This window comes from Daphnia pulicaria, chromosome 4, assembly GCF_021234035.1.
Source record: "Daphnia pulicaria isolate SC F1-1A chromosome 4, SC_F0-13Bv2, whole genome shotgun sequence".
NCBI lineage: Eukaryota > Metazoa > Arthropoda > Branchiopoda > Diplostraca > Daphniidae > Daphnia > Daphnia pulicaria.
Window position 1 is genome coordinate 10,653,637 of NC_060916.1, and position 21,433 is coordinate 10,675,069.

General features: G+C 37.8%; 2 protein-coding genes and 1 long non-coding RNA gene across 4 annotated transcripts; 2 read left to right on the top strand and 1 right to left on the bottom strand.

Moving 5' to 3' along the window:
• The first annotated feature begins 1,620 nt into the window (after positions 1 to 1,620).
• Positions 1,621 to 4,015, top strand: LOC124337350. Of its 2 annotated transcripts, none has more exons than XR_006917241.1 (11): positions 1,621 to 1,786; positions 1,849 to 2,001; positions 2,069 to 2,156; positions 2,227 to 2,412; positions 2,485 to 2,599; positions 2,678 to 2,860; positions 2,927 to 3,058; positions 3,118 to 3,266; positions 3,325 to 3,448; positions 3,515 to 3,627; positions 3,700 to 4,015. It is a non-coding gene; the product is annotated as an uncharacterized LOC124337350 (long non-coding RNA). The 2 variants fall into 2 exon arrangements; XR_006917240.1 differs by having other exon boundaries at positions 1,622 to 1,786; positions 2,485 to 2,603.
• Positions 4,016 to 4,169: 154 nt separating this feature from the next.
• Positions 4,170 to 6,398, bottom strand: LOC124337112. Its single transcript, XM_046791167.1, has 2 exons — positions 6,202 to 6,398; positions 4,170 to 6,120 (listed from the first exon to the last, which is right to left on the bottom strand). The coding sequence occupies exon 2, from the start codon at positions 5,203 to 5,205 to the stop codon at positions 4,267 to 4,269; it is 939 nt and encodes a 312-aa protein (XP_046647123.1). The 5' UTR covers positions 5,206 to 6,120; positions 6,202 to 6,398; the 3' UTR covers positions 4,170 to 4,266.
• A 563-nt stretch (positions 6,399 to 6,961) lies between these two features.
• LOC124336849 (leucine-rich repeat serine/threonine-protein kinase 1-like) lies at positions 6,962 to 19,435 on the top strand. The gene is made up of 39 exons (XM_046790673.1): positions 6,962 to 7,157; positions 7,248 to 7,404; positions 7,476 to 7,516; positions 7,578 to 7,903; positions 7,962 to 8,106; positions 8,191 to 8,389; positions 8,450 to 8,932; positions 8,999 to 9,506; positions 9,590 to 9,952; positions 10,056 to 10,229; positions 10,318 to 10,544; positions 10,605 to 10,898; positions 10,969 to 11,149; positions 11,216 to 11,449; positions 11,515 to 11,659; positions 11,721 to 11,830; positions 11,888 to 12,027; positions 12,105 to 12,304; positions 12,372 to 12,519; positions 12,583 to 12,785; positions 12,862 to 13,000; positions 13,089 to 13,261; positions 13,326 to 13,480; positions 13,538 to 13,726; positions 13,795 to 13,865; positions 13,955 to 14,183; positions 14,248 to 14,428; positions 14,496 to 14,699; positions 14,761 to 14,795; positions 14,862 to 15,078; positions 16,902 to 17,079; positions 17,144 to 17,217; positions 17,278 to 17,400; positions 17,464 to 17,703; positions 17,769 to 17,938; positions 18,015 to 18,278; positions 18,351 to 18,673; positions 18,737 to 18,801; positions 18,866 to 19,435. Exons 1-39 carry the CDS (start codon positions 7,092 to 7,094, stop codon positions 19,187 to 19,189), a joined length of 7,698 nt encoding a protein of 2,565 aa, XP_046646629.1. The 5' UTR covers positions 6,962 to 7,091; the 3' UTR covers positions 19,190 to 19,435.
• The last annotated feature ends 1,998 nt before the right edge of the window (positions 19,436 to 21,433 follow it).

The following is a 21,433-nucleotide window of genomic DNA, read 5'->3' on the forward strand; positions in this document are numbered from 1 at the left end:
TAGCCAAAATAGCTATTGCTGCTGTGATGCGGAATCCTTTCCCCGAGTCCCCCTGGCGGCAGCAATAGCTATTTTGGCTATTAGCCCCCCGGACCAATAGATTTTTCCTATTTCTTATCCCTATTATGGAAAAATCAATAGACGAGGAGTTTCCCCCATTGTTTAAAAAAAAACAAAAAACAACAAGCGCCTAGATCTCAACATATTTAATAGGCCTACGAATTACTCTCACAAGAATAAAATCTCGAAGGCCGACACGCAGTGGCATTTTTTTAGAGCGATTCGCATTAAGTAGCGTTATTTAAGCGATTGCGCTTTTTAAAATATATGATTAAATAATAGCCTACGCTCCAATAGAGCGCATATCGCGCAAGAAACGTTAAACATTTATTTTAACGCTTGCGTGTTTCGTAAGTTATAGACGGACTCGAGACAAGCGCTAAAATTATCGACGGGTGTGCGCAACTTGTCCAGTCGCCGCAATCGTTTTTTCTGTCGCATTTATTATTTTAATTAACGAAGCGCTTGGGCGTTTCGTAAATAATACAATGAAATAAATTGCGCTAAATATATATTTAGCGCATCGCGCGCAAGTTTATCGCAAACCAATTGCTAGCGCAACGCGCGCTTAGCGCAAAACATTGGGATGGCTTATTTTTAGCATATAATGAGCCGCCGAAAACAGCGAACGGGCGACAGCGCTAAATAGTGGACGGACCAGCGATAAGTGCTTTAAAAAATCGGACGGGCTCGCGTTACTCGTCTGACCAGTCGCCGCAGTCAGCCGCAGTCGTTTTATTTCGCATTACATTTAAAAAAATAATAATTTAGAGCGACGCGCATTAAGTAGCGTTATTTAAGCGCTTGATCGTTTTTTAATTATGTGATTAAATCCCCGTATTCATCTATACCACTGGATTCAAACTGGCTATAAAGGGGGTGGAGATGTGGCATGAAGTAATTATTTTGACCGCTAGGTGGCTGCCGTTTTTATATTGAACTTTTTGGGGGTTTTATATTGACTTTTTTTTGCTTTTTATATCAACTTTTTGTTTTTTATGTTATACTCTTTTTGGTTTTAATATAATACATGTTCAGTTTTTATATTGAATTTTTTATTATATATATTGAATATTTTTTTATATATATTGACTTTTTTTTGGGTTTTATATTGACTTTTTTTGCTTTTTATATCAACTTTTTGTTTTTTATATTACACTCTTTTTGGTTTTTATATAATACTTTTTTCAGTTTTATATTGAATTTGTTTTTTATATATTCTTTTCTGTTTTATATAATGATATTTTGAAAATCATTATTATATTGAAAAAGTGGCGGTATTGGCAGAGCAATAGATCCCTGGTCGGTTCACGGCTGTGTTGGCTTCCCCATCTCGATTTTAGGGTAAACGTAAGCCGATTTTCAGGGGGTTTTAGGGCGGGGCCTGTCAGAATTGTGAAGTGGAAACTTTAAAAAGAGCCATCTAGGATCTCAAAAGTAGCTGGACGTTGTAGCTGACACACTCACTAGAGGCGCTTTTTAAAGTTTCCAAATCGGCTTACGTTTACCCTGAAACCGGGATAGGGAAGCCAACACAGCCGTGAACCGACCAGAGATCTATTGCTCTGGTTTTGGCAAGTTTTGGGCTTCCATATCATTTAATGCTCTAAACGACTGTCGTTTGTCATTTGTTTTCAAATGAATAATTATGTTTGTGACGCAGACGATATGTTTTCTTTTCCAAGAAACTTGTTGTAGACATCTGTTTTTTCCTTAATTTGGAAAGGTAAGAATTGTTGTTTTTGTGCTAGAACAAATATTTTTGTATAATTATGTTTATTATTATAGGTATGTTGACTGAAAAGATGTTTTTCACTGGAGGAGCTGGGTATATCGGAAGCCCTGTGTAGTTATTGAGCTTATGGAACTGGCTATCTGGTTATTTCTTGTGAGACGTTTGGGAAGATTGGCTGCTTCTGGAAGTGATAGCATTCAGTTAAGGTAAGAATTGTTTGTTTTTTCTGTGAGAACAAATGTTTTTTTCATAATTCTGCTTCTGTTCTTTCAGCCGAGTAATAAAAGAAATAACCTTAACATTGCCAAGGAATAAGTCATTGGAAAGAATAATTCACTATACAGTAGCGAAGAAGTTAAAGGTAATTTTTAGTCAAAGCGTTTTGATGTGACACGACGAGAAGAATAATTCTCTATTTTGAAAATATCTAGGCGAAGAAGTTAAATCTCAAGAACAGAGCTAAGAAACGCCCAATTGATTATTCTCCCAGCAAAGATTCATCAAGTAGTTCATTCAGGGCTGATAAAGAGAAGTCAAAGTTGCAGAAGGAGCTGTTGTCTTCTGTTGTCTCCGCAGTCGAGCTTATGTCTCAAGTTGAGTCAGCCTACAAAGAAAGGGTAAGATCCCATTGTAGATTCTTCTTGAACAGGACGGAATAATTATTCTTAAATCATTGTTTATTTTTCCAGGCCAGTTAAAACGTACACCAAGCAAGTAGAAAAGTTAGAGTTGCACGTTCATGAGTACACACTCTAAGTGGAAGAGCTCAACAGCATATTATCGACATCAGCAGCCACAAAACTCGTTTGTATACTTTTAGACAACGGTTAATTTACAATTTGTTAAAGGAAAATGATCACAATAAATTTATTTTGTCAACAGGAAAACATTGAACCAAGGAAGTTCGATAGCTGAAATTCAGCTACGAAAATATCAGCTATTTGAAGACCAACTCAGCTCAAGCCAAATCAATTCGAACATCTGCGTCGTCGCTTTGAAGACAAAGAACGCATCCAAGTACGAACATGCCTTCACTTTTCTTACCGAAGAGATCGAAGAAATCAGGTAGGACTTACAAATTTCCCCTTCGATTTGATGAAAACGGTTCGTGATTCATTTCCTGTTTGTTAGGCGCAAATTTCAAATCCAGGTTACATAACTGAAAAACAGATCAGTGCTTTGATTTCCAAATGCTCAGGTTTGGAGAAAAGGACGTCACGTCTACAGAGTGAGGTAGACGTTCTCATTATCGATTTGGAGAAGGTAATTAATCAAAACACTAAAAAAAGCGAAGTTTTATAATTGAAACTTGATTAATCCAGGCTAATAGCACCGCCGCAAGCAACTGGAGCTCATCAACATTGAATTCAAATTCAAATTGGATGAGATTGAGCTGACTGTTTGACTCACGAACCGGGCAAAACTTGCGAACTGAAAGATCAGCTTACCCGTTAAAACAAGAAATTGGGCGGTAAGTTCATATTTTCCGAGTTTCACTTGTTATTTTCTGACAATATTTCCTTTACTAGATGAGAACGCTGAGCTTAAAAGCCAGTACTCTGAACTCAACTGCAGATTCCATGAGTTAGAAATTGAATATCGCCGTCTAGAAAACGAACGTGAAGAGTTGGCATACAAAGAAATTCAGAGGCTGTACGTATATTGACATAAAATGATTTAGATAATTTGATTAACAATTCTTTTTTTTATAACATTCAGGCTCGTAAAGGTGAAGAATATCGCGTTCAACTCATGGAATTTCAGCTGAGATGAACGAATCCATCTCGATATGGAACACTTACCGATAAGGAGGAAGAGCTCGAGTCTATCAAGTAATTATATCAGCTTTAGTGCTAAAGTAATTCCATTTGAGTCACTTATTCACTCCCAAACGATTTTGAAAGGAAGCAAATGTCTATATCTAAATCAACCAGTTGAACTCTCGTCTTGTCCATGCGGAAACCAAGTTGAAAACCGAAATTCAGTGCATCCGGAAAAAGATGATGATCACAATCACCGAGTTGGAAATGAAATTCGACGTTGCAAACAAAGACAACATATCGAGCAATCCCTGCAAATTGTCGTAAATTTTTAGGCAGCTATCCAATTATCTGGTTTTTTGCATATTATCAGTTTCTACTCTTGATATGTTGTATTGAAATTTGGCAAAGTTTTCATTTTGTATAACGTAAAGGAAAACAATAAATATCTTGAGATTTATTTTTATCAAAACTGCTTTCGACCTCAGTGTAAGTTCTATCGTATTAATTTTAGATCAAATTGTTGAATTCATGTATAAAGCATTTAAAGATGGACTTGGAATGCAGTTGTGTGTCAATTGAAGAATGGATTTAAATGGTCCGATTTACAGTTTTTATTCAGTTTCAAAACGGAAACAACAGCGTTATTTTCCAGTTTATTATCGGCTCTTTCGTATACATTCGAAACGCTTTTCGCAGCAATTTGATGGATTAAAAATTGAAATCCGGACGGAAAAATTCTTCTCGGGCGTTAGAGAATAGACATGTTATTTTTAAAAAAAAGCATTTTAAATTCCAATTTTTCTGACGAATCAGCGATAGCCAATTTGAATGAGTTTTTGAACCCAGATTTTTACAAGATTTTAAAATAATTTTTTTAAGTGGAATGTTTTCTACAAGTAAAGCATTAATACCATACTCCGACACCACGTTGCAATCTCGTAGATCCAGAATTTCAAGTTTATGAAATCCATGAAAATTGGCTGCATTACGTAAGACTTCATCAGTTAACGTCTGACAATAAAAAAATTGAATGTCTTCAAGTAAAGGAGAAGATAACAAAAAAAGTAAGATATCGGATGGAAAACTCCATACACACTGAACATAAGTTAATTTCTTAAAAATGGTCGGATTCTTTTCCATTTGAAGAAGGTTTAATTCGTTCTGAAGCATGCCCCTGATGTTATTAAAATAAATAGCAGTTAAATTGGGACATAACTCGGCTATGGTCGGAATACAGATTGAATCGAAACAATCAGTGCCAAACGCTAAAGAGTTGCCAACTACCTTGAGAAGTGGACATACGCCACCGTCAAAAGTAATTTCATTGAGTGCGTTTGAATCAGACCTTAAGATTTTTAATCCGCGGAGCACCTTAATATCAATTAAGCACAAAAGGTCACTGTCTTTTAATCCCTTGGTTGCGTAGATTGTGATACGAGTGAGTGAATTGCACATAGAGAGTGCTACTTGAAGGCTACCATGTAAATAAGGCTTATTAGGAGAAGTGTGTAGAACAGATGCGGAAAACTTGTCGTAGCAACAATCAACACGCTTTGAAACTACCGCTGACTGAGCCAATTTTACCAAGGCTTCTAAGGTATCATAATGATTAATTATTTCTAAAGACAGTAAATGCGTGAGAGCCATTTGGATTCCCCGCTGTGTAACACTAGTGCAAATAAGATCCAGTCTTTTCAGAGTCTCACAGAGTCCCGATTTTTCATTTCCTATCTCTGGATAATCAGCCTCGCCACAGAGCCATTGAATTCCAGAGTCTGTCACCTTAACGCATCTCGTGACATTCAACCACCTATTTTTTTATGATTTCGTTATGTCTTTTCTTTCAACAATTAAAATGACAAATAATAATAAGATCTTAAGTTGAAATACCTTAATTTGGAACAGTAAGTCCCAATGCTTTTTAAACAGTCGTTTCCTATTTTGCCGTCTTCAAGGTTGAGAACTAGCAAATTTTCCAACTTAGGAAATAAATTCAATAAGTAACTCTCAGAGTATTGAGAAAATGACAAATGTTGAAGTTGTGAGGTGATTATTTGTTCTAGAATATTTTCATGTGTTAATTTTCTACCGCTGGTAAGAGACCCAACGAGCTTTTCCAAAAGAGGAACGGCTAATAAAAGTTTAAAAATGAACATTAGTTTAAGCTCTCATTAAAGAAATCCTTTTTGATCAGTCTTCTTACGTAATTTAGGAAATGGATTTTTTGATAATTCTGAACTGAGAATGATTGTATCGTCCTTTTTCTTGGTTGCTGCGGATAAGTCGAATGCAAATTTCTTATTCTCAATCGTTTTTTTTATGTAGCATGAACAGAGTTTCAAAATAGATTCGACTAAATAAAATTTAAAAATAAGATTGTATTTTTTTAGATTTTTCGTCTTTTGGCCAACTTACGTAATTTATGAAATGGATCGCTAACCATTTCAGAATTGACATTGATCGCATTGCTCTCTCTTATAGTTGTCGATAGGTCTGGCACAAATTTTCTACATTCAATCGTTATTTTAATGCAGCTAACAGAGAGTTTAAAAATAGATTTAACTAGATAAATTAAAGTAAAAAAATGTAAATTATTTAACGCTTAAATAAAAAAAAAAATATAGATTTTTCGGGTCAACTTACTTAGTTCATAGATCGGATGGCTCATTCTGAACGTATTTCCTTCTCTCTTAGTTGCTGAAACATCAGATGGAAATTTAATATTCTCAATCGATTTTTGAATGCAGTCCGTACAAAGTTGGACCAGAGATTCGACTTCTCGTACTTTAGGCATTATTTTTCAAATGTATGCATGCGCGTTGGAGAAATGACCCGATGCATCCGATACAACTCAAAAGACTAATCTTCCAGACTAAGTTATGAAAATGCAATGATGGCCGTTTGTAGTTAACGACTCGACAGAACGTTGATACGACTCTTGTTATTCACGGAATTTTCTATCAGAAGAAAAGAAGGTAAAACGGATAATATCGTCGGTAATAGACTGGCGACCTTGGCCGATGGAAGTTTCTTAGATTACTTAGGCTACTTGATAAGGTTAAAGTCCTATATTTTATGGCAAGTATGGTAAGTACTTATTGCCATTTTTCGTCCCCCCACCCAGCTATTATGGATCACCCAACCTTGTACACACAGCTTTGTTATCAATCCCCCCGCAATCACCCTTTGCTATCGGAGGGCAATATAAATGGCCATACATACAGGCCCCTACGGATCACTGTCCCATGTCTTCGCCAACAGGCACTAAGTTACTTGCCATAGAAATACACCTTTTTTGGGGCAGTTCTTGTAACCCCCGCTTCAAATTACGCGCTCTGGCCCGTTTGTTTTCTTGTTGAATTGCCGCTTTCCATTATCCGCCAAATAGTAGCCTTCTTTGCTGTCTCACACAGCGGCACACAGCTGATCGATGCACGGGATCAGCATCGTCAAATAGATTGGTCGGGTTTTGTTGACAAATTCAGTAATAAACTAATAATGCGAATTTTCTGGCGGACTCTACAATTTCAAGCATGAGTACTCCAAGTTCTCCAAACTCCGATGATTTGGAAGATTTTCCCGGGCGCCTGTTACATCAGGTTTGAAATTTGTTTGTTGTTTATAAATTGTAAATACTTGGGATGTAACATGTATTTATTTCGATGCTCTGTGAATGCGTTATTGTTTAGGCGGCTTTGTGGGACAATGCGGAATTACTTGAAGATCTCCTTCACGCTGATCAATTACAACATATTGATGGAGTTGATGCTTGGGGTCGAACACCACTGCATGCAGCTGCCACCACAGAAAACTCTAGCTGTCTCAGAATATTGCTTCAATCAGGAGGTATGCAAGTGTTAAAATTTAAAAAAAATAAATATTATGTACGTATTCATTCAACTGGTGTTTTCTTTAAGCTGATCCCAACATCCCTTGTGGGCCACGAGGAGAATACAGGGTAAATTTGACAGCTTAAGTATATTTTGAAACTAACTAACTGTCTTAATTTTTCAATTAAGACATCATTACACATCACAGCTGAATATGGCCATGTCAACAATCTTCGGCTTTTGCTTTGTCATGAAGCTCGTATTGATGTCAGAGATGGTCTTGGATTCTCTGCATTGGATCTAGCAGTCAAAGGTGGTCACATAGAATGTGCCACAGCTCTAAAAACAGCCCAGGCAACACATGAAGCTTCTAGAGTTGAAACATTTAACGGATTATTAAAAGCATGCATTGAAGGAAACCCTGATTTAATGCTCAAACTTTTCAAGGAGCTCAAAGAAGACTTGAAACTTGTTATAAATATGACTGTTGAAGGATCAAACACATTATTATTCAAGTAAGTAGCTAGTTGTTTGTATCATGAATTCTAATTAATGCCTTAAATTATTTTTCAGAGCTTCAGAAGTTGGTCATAAGGAAATAGTTAATCTTTTACTTGCCAATGGCGCGGATGCAAGAGTTCATCCTGTAACAAAGTACTCTCCTCTATACATAGCATGTTACAATGGCCACAAAGAAATCGCCGAATTGCTATTGAGAGTAAGCTGCATATTCATTTGAAAGAACTATTCTAGAATTAAAATCGGAAGTGGCGCTGTAATCTGCATTTTTATCTTTTGACAGAAATATCCTGAATTGGTACAAACGCCAACAGTTGAAAAATGGTTTCCTTCTCACGGATGCTGTATACAGGGGCACCATCAGGTGCTGGATCTTTTACTCAAGTTCCCGTACCCCTCTAGTATTCTGAAAAAGTACATTGATAAGACTGGCAATTATGAATATGAACTTCCTTTTGACATTAACGCGAAAGATGTATCAGGTACAGACTGATGTAGATAAGTTTTTCAAAAATATATTTTTAACTTGTTAATATTTTTAGGACAAACTGTGTTGTATATTGCTGCATACATGGGAAGTTTGAAGATGGTAGAGATCATTTTGAAATATCGCGTCAAAGGGAAAATGTTGAAGTCTTGCGAATCGACAACGCAGTCGTTGTCGGGAGCAGAATCGATCACGGCGAAAAAACGGATATCAGATTCCATTCAAGCATTAATGTCCCGTCTCAACGTAAACTTAAAAACGGATACGGCTACACCTGCTGGCAATGTTAATCAAACTTTGAGTCCTGTCGATGTAGACATCTATTGTGACCATGGAACACAAACAGCGTTACACATTGCTGTGAAGAACAAAAATTTTGCTATTGCGTCTCTTATATTAGTTGCCGGTGGAAATCCCAACCTTACAATATATCTAAATGAAGAAGAATTGTCAAAATTACGTTCTCGCACTGCTCTAGACGAGTACGTTTTTACAGGATCCACTGTGTTGGTTGAAGCAGTCAGACATCGTGATATGGGTATTTCTTTCAAATCATTGACGCATATGTGTGCTTTAACATTGTAACGTTATTGCGTTTTTTTAGGAATGATCGATCTACTTTTAAAACACGGTGCACGTGACGTGGAAAGCAAAGCTCTTTATGTGGCTGTTCAAGCGAAAGACGATATCATCACCGCTAAACTTTTGGCTCTGAAATCGCATATTGATCGGGAAAACACTATCAATAAAAAAGCAGGATCACCAAGTGAAAGTCGTGGCTTTGCTTCACTCGGTCAAGTTTTCCCTACCAATGCCGTAATGGTAAATTGGCATGGTCAGCAATGTCTGGAATATATCAGACCTCAATGGCTTAGTGAGGCTGCAGTCAGTCTCAATCCCAAGATGAAACTTCACCCTCGGGCACATCACGTTGCCCTTCACTCCATCACACGAATTGATCTTTCCAATAACGTTCTCATAGAATTACCATCTTGCGTATTTCAATTGCAAAGTCTTCGTCATCTTAACGTCGCTCAAAACAAAATTGAACATCTTCCGTCTGGATTGTACAATTGTCCACTCTTGGATGAACTTATGTTGCAGGATAATAGGTAATCTCGTCTCTTTCCTACATGCAATTGAATTTATTTCTTTTGTTGCAGCCTTTAATGTATTTTGTCTTTTTTTTTTTTAGATTGGATTTCCTTCCGGATTCATTGTTTAAGCTTCCTTCACTTACCGTTTTGGATGTTTCAAATAATAAGCTGCAAAAAATTCCTATAGACATTTGGAATGCGCCTAAACTGAAGGAAATGAATGCTTCCTTCAATTTACTTGTTGATCTCCCCAACTTTTTGACGGAATCACCGTTTGATATAACCGGTAGTAGTGAGCTTGGAAAGAAATTAGATTTGTTAACACCACGACGGACATCACACGGTTCTGAGAAGAGCAGCATTTCTTTCTCCGATGAAGATAGTTTGGAGGATGCGAAGATGATGCGAAGCATGCAATTGGCAACTATTAACTTAACACCTCAAGAATTAACGCATCACAGGTACTGTATCATTTTGAATTATATATTTTTAACAAATTAAGTAGGGCTATATTATTTGGCGTGACATATTTCTAGTATCTCTTATATCTGTATTTTTTTTTAGTTTATGGAGTCATACTGTCGATATCAACGAGACTCTTCCGGCAGATATTGATTCGCCTCAATCGTGTTCGCAGCTCATACATCTGAACCTTGCACATAATAATTTTTCTAGTATTCCTGTGTCATTAGCTTGTATAGCAGTCAATCTCATCCGTCTAAATTTGAGCTTTAACAAGTAAGTTTCGTATTGCAATATGAAATATTATTTTGCTTGACATAGCTATAGAAATTCATATTTCCATATATTTTTGTATGCTTTACAGATTGACTGATATTGGGCCTTTATGTAACTACCCTCATGGTTTGAAGCAATTAGATTTGTCCCACAATCAAATCGAAAATTGGCCCCCATTTTCCAACTGGGACATTCTCCAATTAGACGAGCCGATCTCTCCACTTTCTAGCTCGTCTCCTTTTCTGTGTTCGCCACCGACCGTTACTTGTTTTGCCGGGATTGATCGCAACCCTCCCAAAACTCCAGTAACACAAGGTAACTTAAATGAAAACGTTATTGGCGATTAAAGACTGTGTCTCACGCAGTTATATTTAGGAAGGAAATTTCATAAGACTTCTAAAGTAGTTGCATGCTCACATCGTCGACACCAAAAATTGGAGAATGTGCGCACTTTAATCCTCGGAGATAATCAGCTGACGGGTATCCATCTCTGGTTCGACGAAGGATTTGAAGACGATGTGGACACGCATGTGTCCTCTTCTCACAAATCTAAGCTGCTCTTTCCTAATTTAAGCGCTTTAGATGTGAGTAACAACAAGATTAGAGAAATTCCGAATGCGATTCACGAATTAAACAATCTTTCCGTTTTCAACGTCAGCGGAAATCCTGGTCAGTACGCCCTTATTCCCACATGAAATGAAATATGCCAGATTATCTGAATTTTTTATTTTCTTTATAGACATAGTTGAATTACCGCCACGAATGGGATTATTGTCAAAATTGTGGAATCTAAATACGAGAGGCTGTAATTTGCAAGAGCCACTACGTTCAATGATCGAAAGTAAAAAGTATAAAACAATGGATGTTGTGGGGTATCTGAAATCCGTACTAGAAGATGCACGCCCCTATGCCCGAATGAAGTATTATTGCAATCCGGCAGAATTTATGGAGTACCTAATATTGTATGTTTCTAAATTCTTGTGTAGACTCATGCTTGTCGGGGTTCAGGGTATTGGAAAAACTTCTTTACTTGAACAATTACGCCAAGAAGGCACAGGCTCATACAAAAAGAAGCCTCCAGAACATTGGGCTAAAAGAATGGGTAACAGGAATATTCATTCTCGAACACCGCGTGGAGTGAACTTATCTACTGTCGGTGTAGACATTAGTGATTGGACTTATGAGAAGAAAGTAAAAGGGCACGGCCCCGTCACATTCCGGTATCAACTTTTTGATAGACTCATTCAATATTTTTAATTTGAATTCTTTTTTCTTTTGATTGAAGAACCTGGGATTTCGCTGGTCAAAAAGAGTATTATGCCACTCATCAGTACTTCCTGTCTAAACGTAGTCTTTATCTTGTCTTGTGGCGCATCACCGATGGAGTAAAAGGAATCGACGAAATATTTCACTGGCTAGTCAATATTCAAGTAACTCTAAACAAAAAAATTGCGTCTTGCCATGTGTGTTTACAAAAGACAATTATTTTAGGCAAGAGCACCCAATTCACCCGTTTTGATTGTTGGGACCCATTTCGACTTGGTAAAGGACACTTTTCCCTCTTCATATTCCGAGGATCTCCAACAGCTTGTTCGTGATCGGTAATGACTGCAATTAACTGTATATTACGAATATTTCTGATTTTTTTGTTGTCTCAGATTTATTAACATAGTGGATGCAGAAAAATGTGGTTTACCTCGAGTTTTAGATACCATAGAGATCAGTTGCCGCACAAGACATAACGTTCGTCTTTTATGCAACCTGATTTATGATGCAGTTTTCAGCTTGAAACTCCCAGGTAAGTTAAGGTTTTTCCCTTTGCAGATGGCATATCTCTTTCGAAATTAAATTGGAAATCAAATTTTGTGTTCCTAGGTAGTAAAGAACGCATGTTGGAGCAGCGTATTCCTGCAACTTATCTGGCGTTAGAAGACGTCATTGGTCTTCTCGCTACCGAACAAAAAAATAATGGTCGTGATCCTGTCCTTTCTTCCGAGCGATACCGTATTGGTGTGGCTCACATAATGAACTCGCGATTTCGAATGTCTTTCAGAGATACGGCTGAATTGAATCAAGTACGATGATGATTTAAATTGTAGTCATTTTTTATGTTTATTTATTAATTAAAATATTTGATTTTAGGCCACAGCGTTTCTCCACGAAAATGGTGTTATGCTTCATTACGAAGATGCAACTCTAAAGGATCTCTATTTTCTGGACCCACAGTGGCTATGCGATATGCTTGCCCATGTAGTCACCATTCGAGAAATCAACCCTTTTGCACCAAATGGTCCATAAATCTTTTATTTGTTTTAACTTATTACAACCCCAATATAACGTTATCTCAAAACAGGTATTATGAGACTGGAGGATTTGCAGCTGGTTTTTCGATCATCGACCAGTGCTCCTACAGAAGCTCAAGCTTATGTCGTTAACCTGCTGAACAAATTTGAAGTAGCGTTAACTTGGGACTCAAGAACTTTACTTATTCCTTCGTTGTTACCTACTGAAGATCAGACAGCTTATGGTTTACCGGGTTCTGATGTTCGTGTTAAGGTAAAATTGCTTGCAAAATTAAATTAAATAATTTTTTCCCAATTAAATAAAGTTGCATTTTTCATAATTTTAATAGATTCCGGTTCGATCAAGGGGAAGAGCATCGCGACCGAGGAAGGGTCCTAGATTTAACAGAGCTGTTTCCATGCCATCCAGACCCGGTTCAGCAGCAGCAGCAGCCCATGGGGCGAAAGTATTTTCTGCCGAAGAATCAGGTAAGGACAAGAAAAGACATACACACTTTTGTCATATTTTAGGAAGCAAGTTTTGATGTTTAATATTACATTTTTCTTGTCTCTGAAGTTACGGATGACAGATGTGAAATAAGTTTCCAGTCTGATATGGAAACAGCTATCTATAGGTTGCTGCTGCTTTCGTACGTCCCCACAGGGTTCTGGTCGCGTCTTATAACTCGATTATTAGCTGAGGATAACATTGTTGATACACTCCGTTCGTACTTTAATGTTCCTCGTCATGTAAGTTCATAACAATTTGTGGTTTGCCTGATTAGAAAGTTTTCAATCATGTCTTAACGTCTAGGTGGACGCTGAGTTAACACAAAGTTTGGAATGGAAAGCTGAATGGCGATGTTGGCAAACTGGCATTGAGTTACATTACCTCGGCACTACATTGCTCCGAATTAAAGAAGTCGCTAATCGCGTCGGTGTCAGTCCGTTTGATTACCGGGCATTTCGGTCAGTTTCAAATGCTTATTTCTAGTGAATTAAACCAACGTTTTTTCCCTCTCTCAGATTTATTGCAAAACAAGAGGGTCATTGGTCTGAATTGGATACTTCTTCAACAGCTATGATTGAAATCTTTCTTCCCAATGAAACCATTGCAATACGTAAACCTATTTTTGATAGACCCGATGTCCAACCATTCCAAAAGAACTCTGTCCAAGGCTATCAAACGTTTGCATTAGAACCATCCGTAGAAAGGTAAAATGCTAAACATTTCTTAGTCGAAATAGTCGGGATTCTCATAACTTTACTTACTTTTATTGTAGCGTCACGAAACTTTTGACAATTGCCGTTGATCATATTGATACTCTCCTCGAAGACTGGTATCCCATATTAGGTATTTCCTGTGAACTTTTTCCGCCTGCGCTTCCACTTGCGAGCCAGCTGCACCCCATTTTCTTTAAATTGCCATTTGCTTGAAAATAGGTACCAGATTTGTACACACTTCTGAAGGAAAATATCTTGTCACACGCGTAGTTCCATGTCCTATGTGCCTCTGTGGCGTGCATCCACCTGCCGACAGTCCGCATGAACGCCCTCAAGAAAACCATCAGTTCTTTCCGCCAAAAACCGAACCAGTTGCGCGTGGATCCCGCAATAGTGCCAGATCAGATGGTGCTGACTCTGGTGTGGGTCAAGAATCTCCAGTACTAAGGTAGCTTGTACGGATTTTTAAAAAAGTGGATTCCATCATTTTAAGCTATACTGTAATTTTTTAGTCGTAAAACCTCAACGGAGGACCATTCTAACATCCATGAATTACTTCGGCCTCATTCCTCGCATTCTGAAACAGTTTACTCTTTCACCATAGAGGAGTGCATTTTGCAGAGCCACGAAAATCGCCATGTGCATTGCCCTATTCACAACGATATTCACTTAGCTCAAGTGGCACCGGATACGGTAAAATTAAGAATTCTTAACATAAAATGATCTTGATTGATTTTCCAATGATTTTGTCACATACAAGATGTTCATGGACATTGGAGAGCGGAATATTGTCAACGGTCAAAATCTAAAAAGAGGCACCCTCCTAGGTCGAGGAGCGTTCGGGTTTGTCTATCGTGCTACAGCAAATATTAACGGAAATCCGAATGCAGAGGTAGCAGTAAAAATGCTTCAGCCCATTGATCCTGGCCATGAAGCCAGACCTTCAGTCATTCAAATATACAAAGTAATCTTAACATTTTAATTCAATTTATTGTCATGTAATGATATTGTATGTTGTAATTCAGGCTGCTATCAATCAATGGGAAAGAGACCCTTTACAGTGAGTATTGTTGTGCATTTATACTACTTGTTTTTCATTATTGCATCTGAGTATATAAATTTACAGGTATGCGTGCAAGGCCTATTGTACTGCTAGACAGGAATTGGCAATTCTGTTAACGTTGCGTCACACGAATATAGTCCCTCTAGTTGGTTTGTGTACGGAACCCTTGGCGCTAGTTTTAGACCTCGCACCTTTAGGGGCATTGGATTCTAATTTAAGGAATTACCGAAGATCTGGAGCTAAATTAAATCTCACTGTTGTTCAACAAATCGTAATTCAGGTGTGTTAAGCATTAATTATATATTATTAATGTATGGGACATTCCACTCCAAAACGGGCAAACCTTGCCGCTATCATATTCCCGATTTAATTTTTTAAATGATAATTCTATAATATAGGTAAAATAAGATTTTGTTTTAAGGGTTTGAAGAAATTAGACGATGGGTGGGCGCGGCATCGATTTATATTTTTCGTACACTGCTGTCTGCTGATACCGTACTCATTTTAATTGTAATTTTTGGCATTTTAAATTAAAACAAAAGGAAAACAACTGATCAAAACGCGATAGTGGAGTAATAAATTAAAAACTTAATTTTAGAAAAAATCGCGTCGGTATCGAACGACCCAAGTGGCAGCACCATCTTTCCGAACACTTAAACTTACCCTACTTTGAACTATGCGCTAGGTATGACTAAACAAGTTTTTCATATTTTTTATAACGGATTATTTGTATTACAACACTTGTTGTTTAAGTACGTTAAAGATGTTGATCCCAACTGAAGTAGAAAAATTTAATTAAATCCACAAAATGCAAAAAGTGTCAAAATCACCCTTTTTTGAAAATTCACAGAAAAGGTTGATATTTATTTCGCTTGAAAATGACACATTGTTTAACTTAGTATGTCCTCAAAAACATTAAAAATTGGAGGAGTGTAATTTTTTTTTTTGAAATCTGCATTTTCCCGTGACACTATCATAACATTTTTTATGGGACTTAACACTGTCCAAAATCTAACCAAAAATATGCGTATGGTTGAAGGATTATCTACGACTTCATTGCCATGTTATAGGAATATATGGTACACGTACTTTTCCAGAGCCACCGACTGCCAAAAAGGGACGAAAACTGGAATCGTCAACTATCGGCAACTCTGGTCGGGTGTGTAACTAGAGGGCCTAGTTTAACTTGGGGTCTTACCTTTTTGAAGCTTTCGATTTGATGTAATTTTTTTTTTAATTTTCAAAATTTCAAATGTGTAGAATTATTTATTTCCCAAGGTTCATGTTATTGATTTTAAGGAAAAAATGCCGAAATATTTAAAAACAATTAAAGAAAGTGAGGAAATCTACATGGCAAAGAAAAAAGGGATATGGATTTCCTTTTTTTGGGGCGCGGTGCCCAGGCACAGCGCACCCTAAAATCGCTCACCGTACGCTAAAAAAAAAACAAAGAAATCCACACCTCTTTTCTTGGCCATGTGGATTTCGTCACTTTAATTATTTTATATTGATATTTCGTTGTTTTTCCCTCAAGATCAATAACATGGACTTCATTTGAAACACCGAGAATTACCGGGTTTAATTTCCTTATAACTTTTTTTAAAATTTTGTTGCCAATGAAGTGTGAAACCCTTCAACGATGCGCATATTTTTGGATTGATTTTGGGTAGCGACAAGTCCCATTTAAAATTTAATGTTACAGTGTCACAGGAAAATGCAGATTAAAAAAAAAAATAATACAGCTATAAAATGTGTCATTTTCAAGCAAAAAAAAATCAACCTCTTTTCTGTGAGTTTTCAAAGAACGATGATTTTGACACTTTGCATTTTATGGAATTAATTATTTTTTTAAAACTGAAGCTAGGGTAACCATCTTTGTTGTATGTCGGACTACAATGATCCGTTATAAAAAATTTTAAAAAATATGCGATGTCATAACTAGCGCATAGTTTAAAGCTAGCGTTTGGAACGATGGTGCTAACAACTAAAAACAAACAATTAAATCGGGAGTATGACCGTGGCAAGGTTTGTCCGTTTTAACGTGGAATTTCCAATATCTATATTTTTCTAATGAACGCAATCATCCTCATAATTCCTCTCCAGATTGCAAAAGCTTTAGAGTATTTGCACCAACAACGAATCATCTACCGCGATCTCAAATCAGAAAATGTGCTAGTGTGGGCTTTACCTGGTCCCGGCGAAAGGGAAACGGACGCTAAAGTTGATGTAAAATTAGCCGACTATGGTATTTCCCGGCTTTCATTGCCTACCGGAGCTAAAGGTTGGACATATTTGATAAGTTATTTAAAGCTAAAAATTCAGACGAGAGATTTAAATTATGAAAGGTTTTGGAGGAACTGAAGGTTTCATGGCACCCGAAATAATGCGATTTAATGGCGAAGAAGAGTACACCGACAAAGTATACAAATTTGAATGTTTTCTTTTTCATTGAGTATTCATGATTAATGGATCGTTACAGGTGGATTGTTTCTCTTTTGGAATGTTTTTGTATGAGTTACTCACTTTGCGCCAACCTTTTGAAAGCCATGAATCGGTCAAAGAGTTCATATTGGAAGGGGGAAGGCCTTCGATCTCTCCTCGGGTGAGTTCCTTGTATTTATTTTAAAATTTTTTTATTGTTATGTTATTTTCTGCTATCTTTTAGGATGCAACGTATCCTGTGTATCTACTTGATCTAATGGTTTTGTGCTGGAGTCAACAACCAAAAGACAGACCGACTGCTTCCCAGATAGTATCTATCGCTTCAGCACCTGAATTTACTCACTTGTTGGATGTCGTCTCATTAAACCACAGTGGATTTTGCACGGACGGTGTTGCTGTCCCCGTACCCAACACCACAGATGAATCTCTTCATGAACTTTGGTTGAGCAGTACCGCTTGCCAGGTAATGTTACTGAAGTACTAGCATATTAATACATACGTTGTGGCTAATAGGAAAAAGCAATCTAGGTTGACCTTCTACTTGCATCAAGTCAGCCTCCCGAAATCGCAAACGGATGTGGTTCTTGGCTGGATTATTATTCTCTTCAAAGTGAAGTAGATCAGCCAATTACTGCTGCATGTCTTGTCGGTGATTCTGTGTGGCTTGGAGACGCTCGAGGACAAATTTTCTGTTTCAGGTATGATATCTCTAATATCACGTAAACTAATTTGTAATATTCAATTGATCTTTGAATCCTTTATTGAAATGTCTAGCACTCGGACATACCAATGTCTTTTCCGCTACGCCCTTGAACCAGATTCTTCTAGCACTGCGTCAATTCGACGACTTATACATCTACCTTTGTTACATCGAGTAGCTGTTGCCTTGGCTAATGGTCGTCTTTTTTTATGCCGCGATGATTTCATTCCGTTAATGTCGACGCAAGGTGAAGGAACATTCGTCATGACTGAACTCGGACTTGGTGGAAGTGGGGCACCACTCCACTGCATGGCTGCAATTTACTCCACTACCAAGGGGTAAATATACTGTGAATTATAATAAGAGGCAGTATATTTTCACTTAGTAATCTGCTATCACGATTCATATAGAAAAGTGGAGTTGTGGTGCGGACAATCACAGGGTAGCATATGCGTATTCGTTTTGGGAGAAGGCGTTGTAACGGGGCAAGAAGTGATAAATCATTACGATCCGGTCTTGCCTGGGTTGGAAGTGCTCCAAATGGTAGCTGTCGACAATTTGTTAATCGAAAACGATGTTGACGTCTTCGATTATGACGAAGAAACTCATTACGAAAATCTAGCAGAGACTACCAGTCCAGTAGTGTGGTCGTACGTTTATCCCGGGTGTGTCGTATATCGTTGGTGTGCAAATACTCGCCGTATTCTTCATCGTCTTGACTGTTCCAAACTTGGTTTGTTAACATTATTTTTGTTTATTTTTGTAGTATAAATAATTTTTCGTTTTCTTGAATCAGCCCCTTGTTCTGAATCACTACAGTCGATAAGCATTGAAGAGCATCTTAGTCCAGGACGATGTCAGGTACGGATTCATTAAAACATTTTTCGAACATTCGAAAAGTTTAACTTGGTTCGCTTGCATTCAGGTAACGAGTCTTGCCGTTCAAGGTCGGGAACTATACATAGGAACCACTTGGGGTTGCCTTATCGTGGCTGAAGCGTCATCCCTGCGTCCAATAACAGTGTTCCGCCCATATGAAGATGAAGTCCGTCTCATTCTTCCTCTTAGTTCTTATGACAGAGACAAAGAAAAACAGTCTGTACTAGTTGCAACAATTGGCAAAGGCTATCGAAATCTTTTGCATCGTTATGGATCTTGGTCACATCTTAAGAGTTCTTCAGCTCCTAGTATGTCAGAGCGACAGCGAAATATGCAAGTCCTCTTATGGAGAGCTGGTGACTGGATTTAAGTTCGAAACTAACTTCAATTTTCAGACAGACAGACAGATATTTCAAAATCATGTATTTACTTTTTTATTTATTTTTTAACCTTTGTTTCTCGATCAAACCGACGAAGCTATTCTTTTAAAAATTCGATTGTTTTCGATTAGTCAGTTATTGATACCACTATGTAAAACTTCACCGTAAAATTTGTCTTTACATGTCATGATTTATTCCTGTGTATTCATTAGTAAATAAAACTTTGAAAGTCTGAAGTTATTTTTAAAACGACTGAGAACGACATTTTTATATAGAGTGGTTCGAGGTTGACACCTTGGATAGTCAAATTTCCCAGATTGGAGCAACCTCAAACATTGACACCATCCATAAGAAAAGTGTACGAATGGAAAGACAAAGGGAGAGTGAAAAAAAGAGGGACCGACCCCTTTCTTCCCTTCCTTGACTGTCCTTCCATTCGTACCCTCTTCCCGCCTCTTCCTATGGACAATATCAATGCCTCCGGTTTGAGGTTGCTCCAATCTGGGAAATCCGGTCATCCAAGATGGCAATCTCGAACCACTATATAGTCGTTCTGTGTAATGTGTCTAGGATGTTAATTCTTTCACTAATTACGATTTACGAATACCGATCCAATTGATGATATGATTTTCGATAAAATCAAATTTTTTGATTGACCTAGTAGCGACAGACGGAGGAACCTATAACAGTCATTCTACACGAACTACAACGCGCAGAGCCAGTATGACGTTTCCAATCGCAAAACCCCGAAATTTTCTGGAAGCTATGCCGATGATAAGAAAAGAATTAACAATTATTCCACCACTCAAGGATCAAGGCCGGATTCGGGGATTTGGGGTGTTTTCATTTTTTGGGAAACGCTGACTAGGCATTGCAGCCAGTCCCCAAATAAACCATTTTATTCGGAATTTTTTAGAAAAACCGAATGGTAAAATCCGCGATTTTCTAGCTATGTGGGAAACTGGGTGATTTTTCTGCGACCTACAACAACCGGTGTCGTTTGGCGTTGTGTTGGTGAGCGTGGTTTAGCGAATGAGAAGGTCAAGGAACAACGGATACTACGTGAGGAACAGGGGGAAGGACGAGGATGTGGTGCAGTGGATGCACCGATACGAAAGGATAGGAAGAATCAATCGCTGGTTAGAGGATACCCTGCAAGACCACTTCGAGATGTCACTCTTGAGAGACCGTGGTTGACCTTCAAAGACGTGGCAGAACAACTGGCTACCGAATGGCAGGACACCAAGCAGGATCCCCAAACCATCCCAGGGGATAGGACCCAAATCCTGACGCAGTTTCACCCAGTCACTCAGGACGAGTACAACGCAGAAAAAACTTAGGACTTGGAAGCAGGAAGCCGAGGAAACGACAACAGAGTACTTCTACGACGTACTGGACCTCAGCCGAAGAGCCAACCCACCGACAAGCTGAGGTGCCCATGTAGATGATTGGAGCCGAGTGTCGACTGGAGGGAGTAAAAAAATCACCACTGACAGAGGATCGGATGTATCGGCTGGAAAAAAATGATACAAGAGTAAACGGAACCTTGATGTGCGGGATTGGTGCAATTAAGTCCGTGTGGCTCCCGGTAAACGTTTATCTTTTCGACAATCCCAGTGTCTATTTTTCAATAGTCACTTTCTTTCAGTGATAATCTATGTAATGTTGCCTCTTTGTCTTGCACTGCAAATCAAATGAGAAGGTAAACAATACACAAGTGAAACACTTGAACAAAATGAAAGTTAAAAAAAAAACATGGTGTAGGCCTACTTAGTCTATCTTATTCCAACAACATGGAACCTAGATCACTTGTTTCAGTGTTTTCAAGGCACATTCTATTAAAAAACGAGAAGTCCACGAAATTGACTTTTAATTTGCACTACCTTTTTCAGTTTGCTTATAATTACGTCCATTTCTGTATGCGAACTTGACACTATGTTCTAGAAAACTCAACTGCCACCTATTTGACTGCAAAATCTAGAACGGCTCCTCATGTGTTCTACGGTCATAGAAAATCTCATTTTGTGGGTATAGGTAATTTTGATAATTGAGAGTTTCATTTCTGTTTTAAACATTGACAAACATCTACAAATTTTTAATATAAAAAGAATTTTAATTTAATGTTTTCCATCTTTGATTATAATTCATTATGGCAAAGACAATTACAATATATCTAACGTTTTGGCTCATGCCAAAGCCAGTCATTATCACGTCAAAAATCACAATCACCATCA

Excerpts from the sequence above, each read along its gene's own strand:
- LOC124337112 (XM_046791167.1), bottom strand. The coding sequence starts at position 5,205 with ATGGCTCTCACGCATTTACTGTCTTTAGAAATAATTAATCATTATGAT.
- LOC124336849 (XM_046790673.1), top strand. The coding sequence starts at position 7,092 with ATGAGTACTCCAAGTTCTCCAAACTCCGATGATTTGGAAGATTTTCCC. Across the intron at positions 8,933-8,998 it reads AGTCAGACATCGTGATATGG|GAATGATCGATCTACTTTTA; the intron begins GTATTTCTTTCA and ends GCGTTTTTTTAG. Across the intron at positions 13,262-13,325 it reads ACTTTAATGTTCCTCGTCAT|GTGGACGCTGAGTTAACACA; the intron begins GTAAGTTCATAA and ends CTTAACGTCTAG.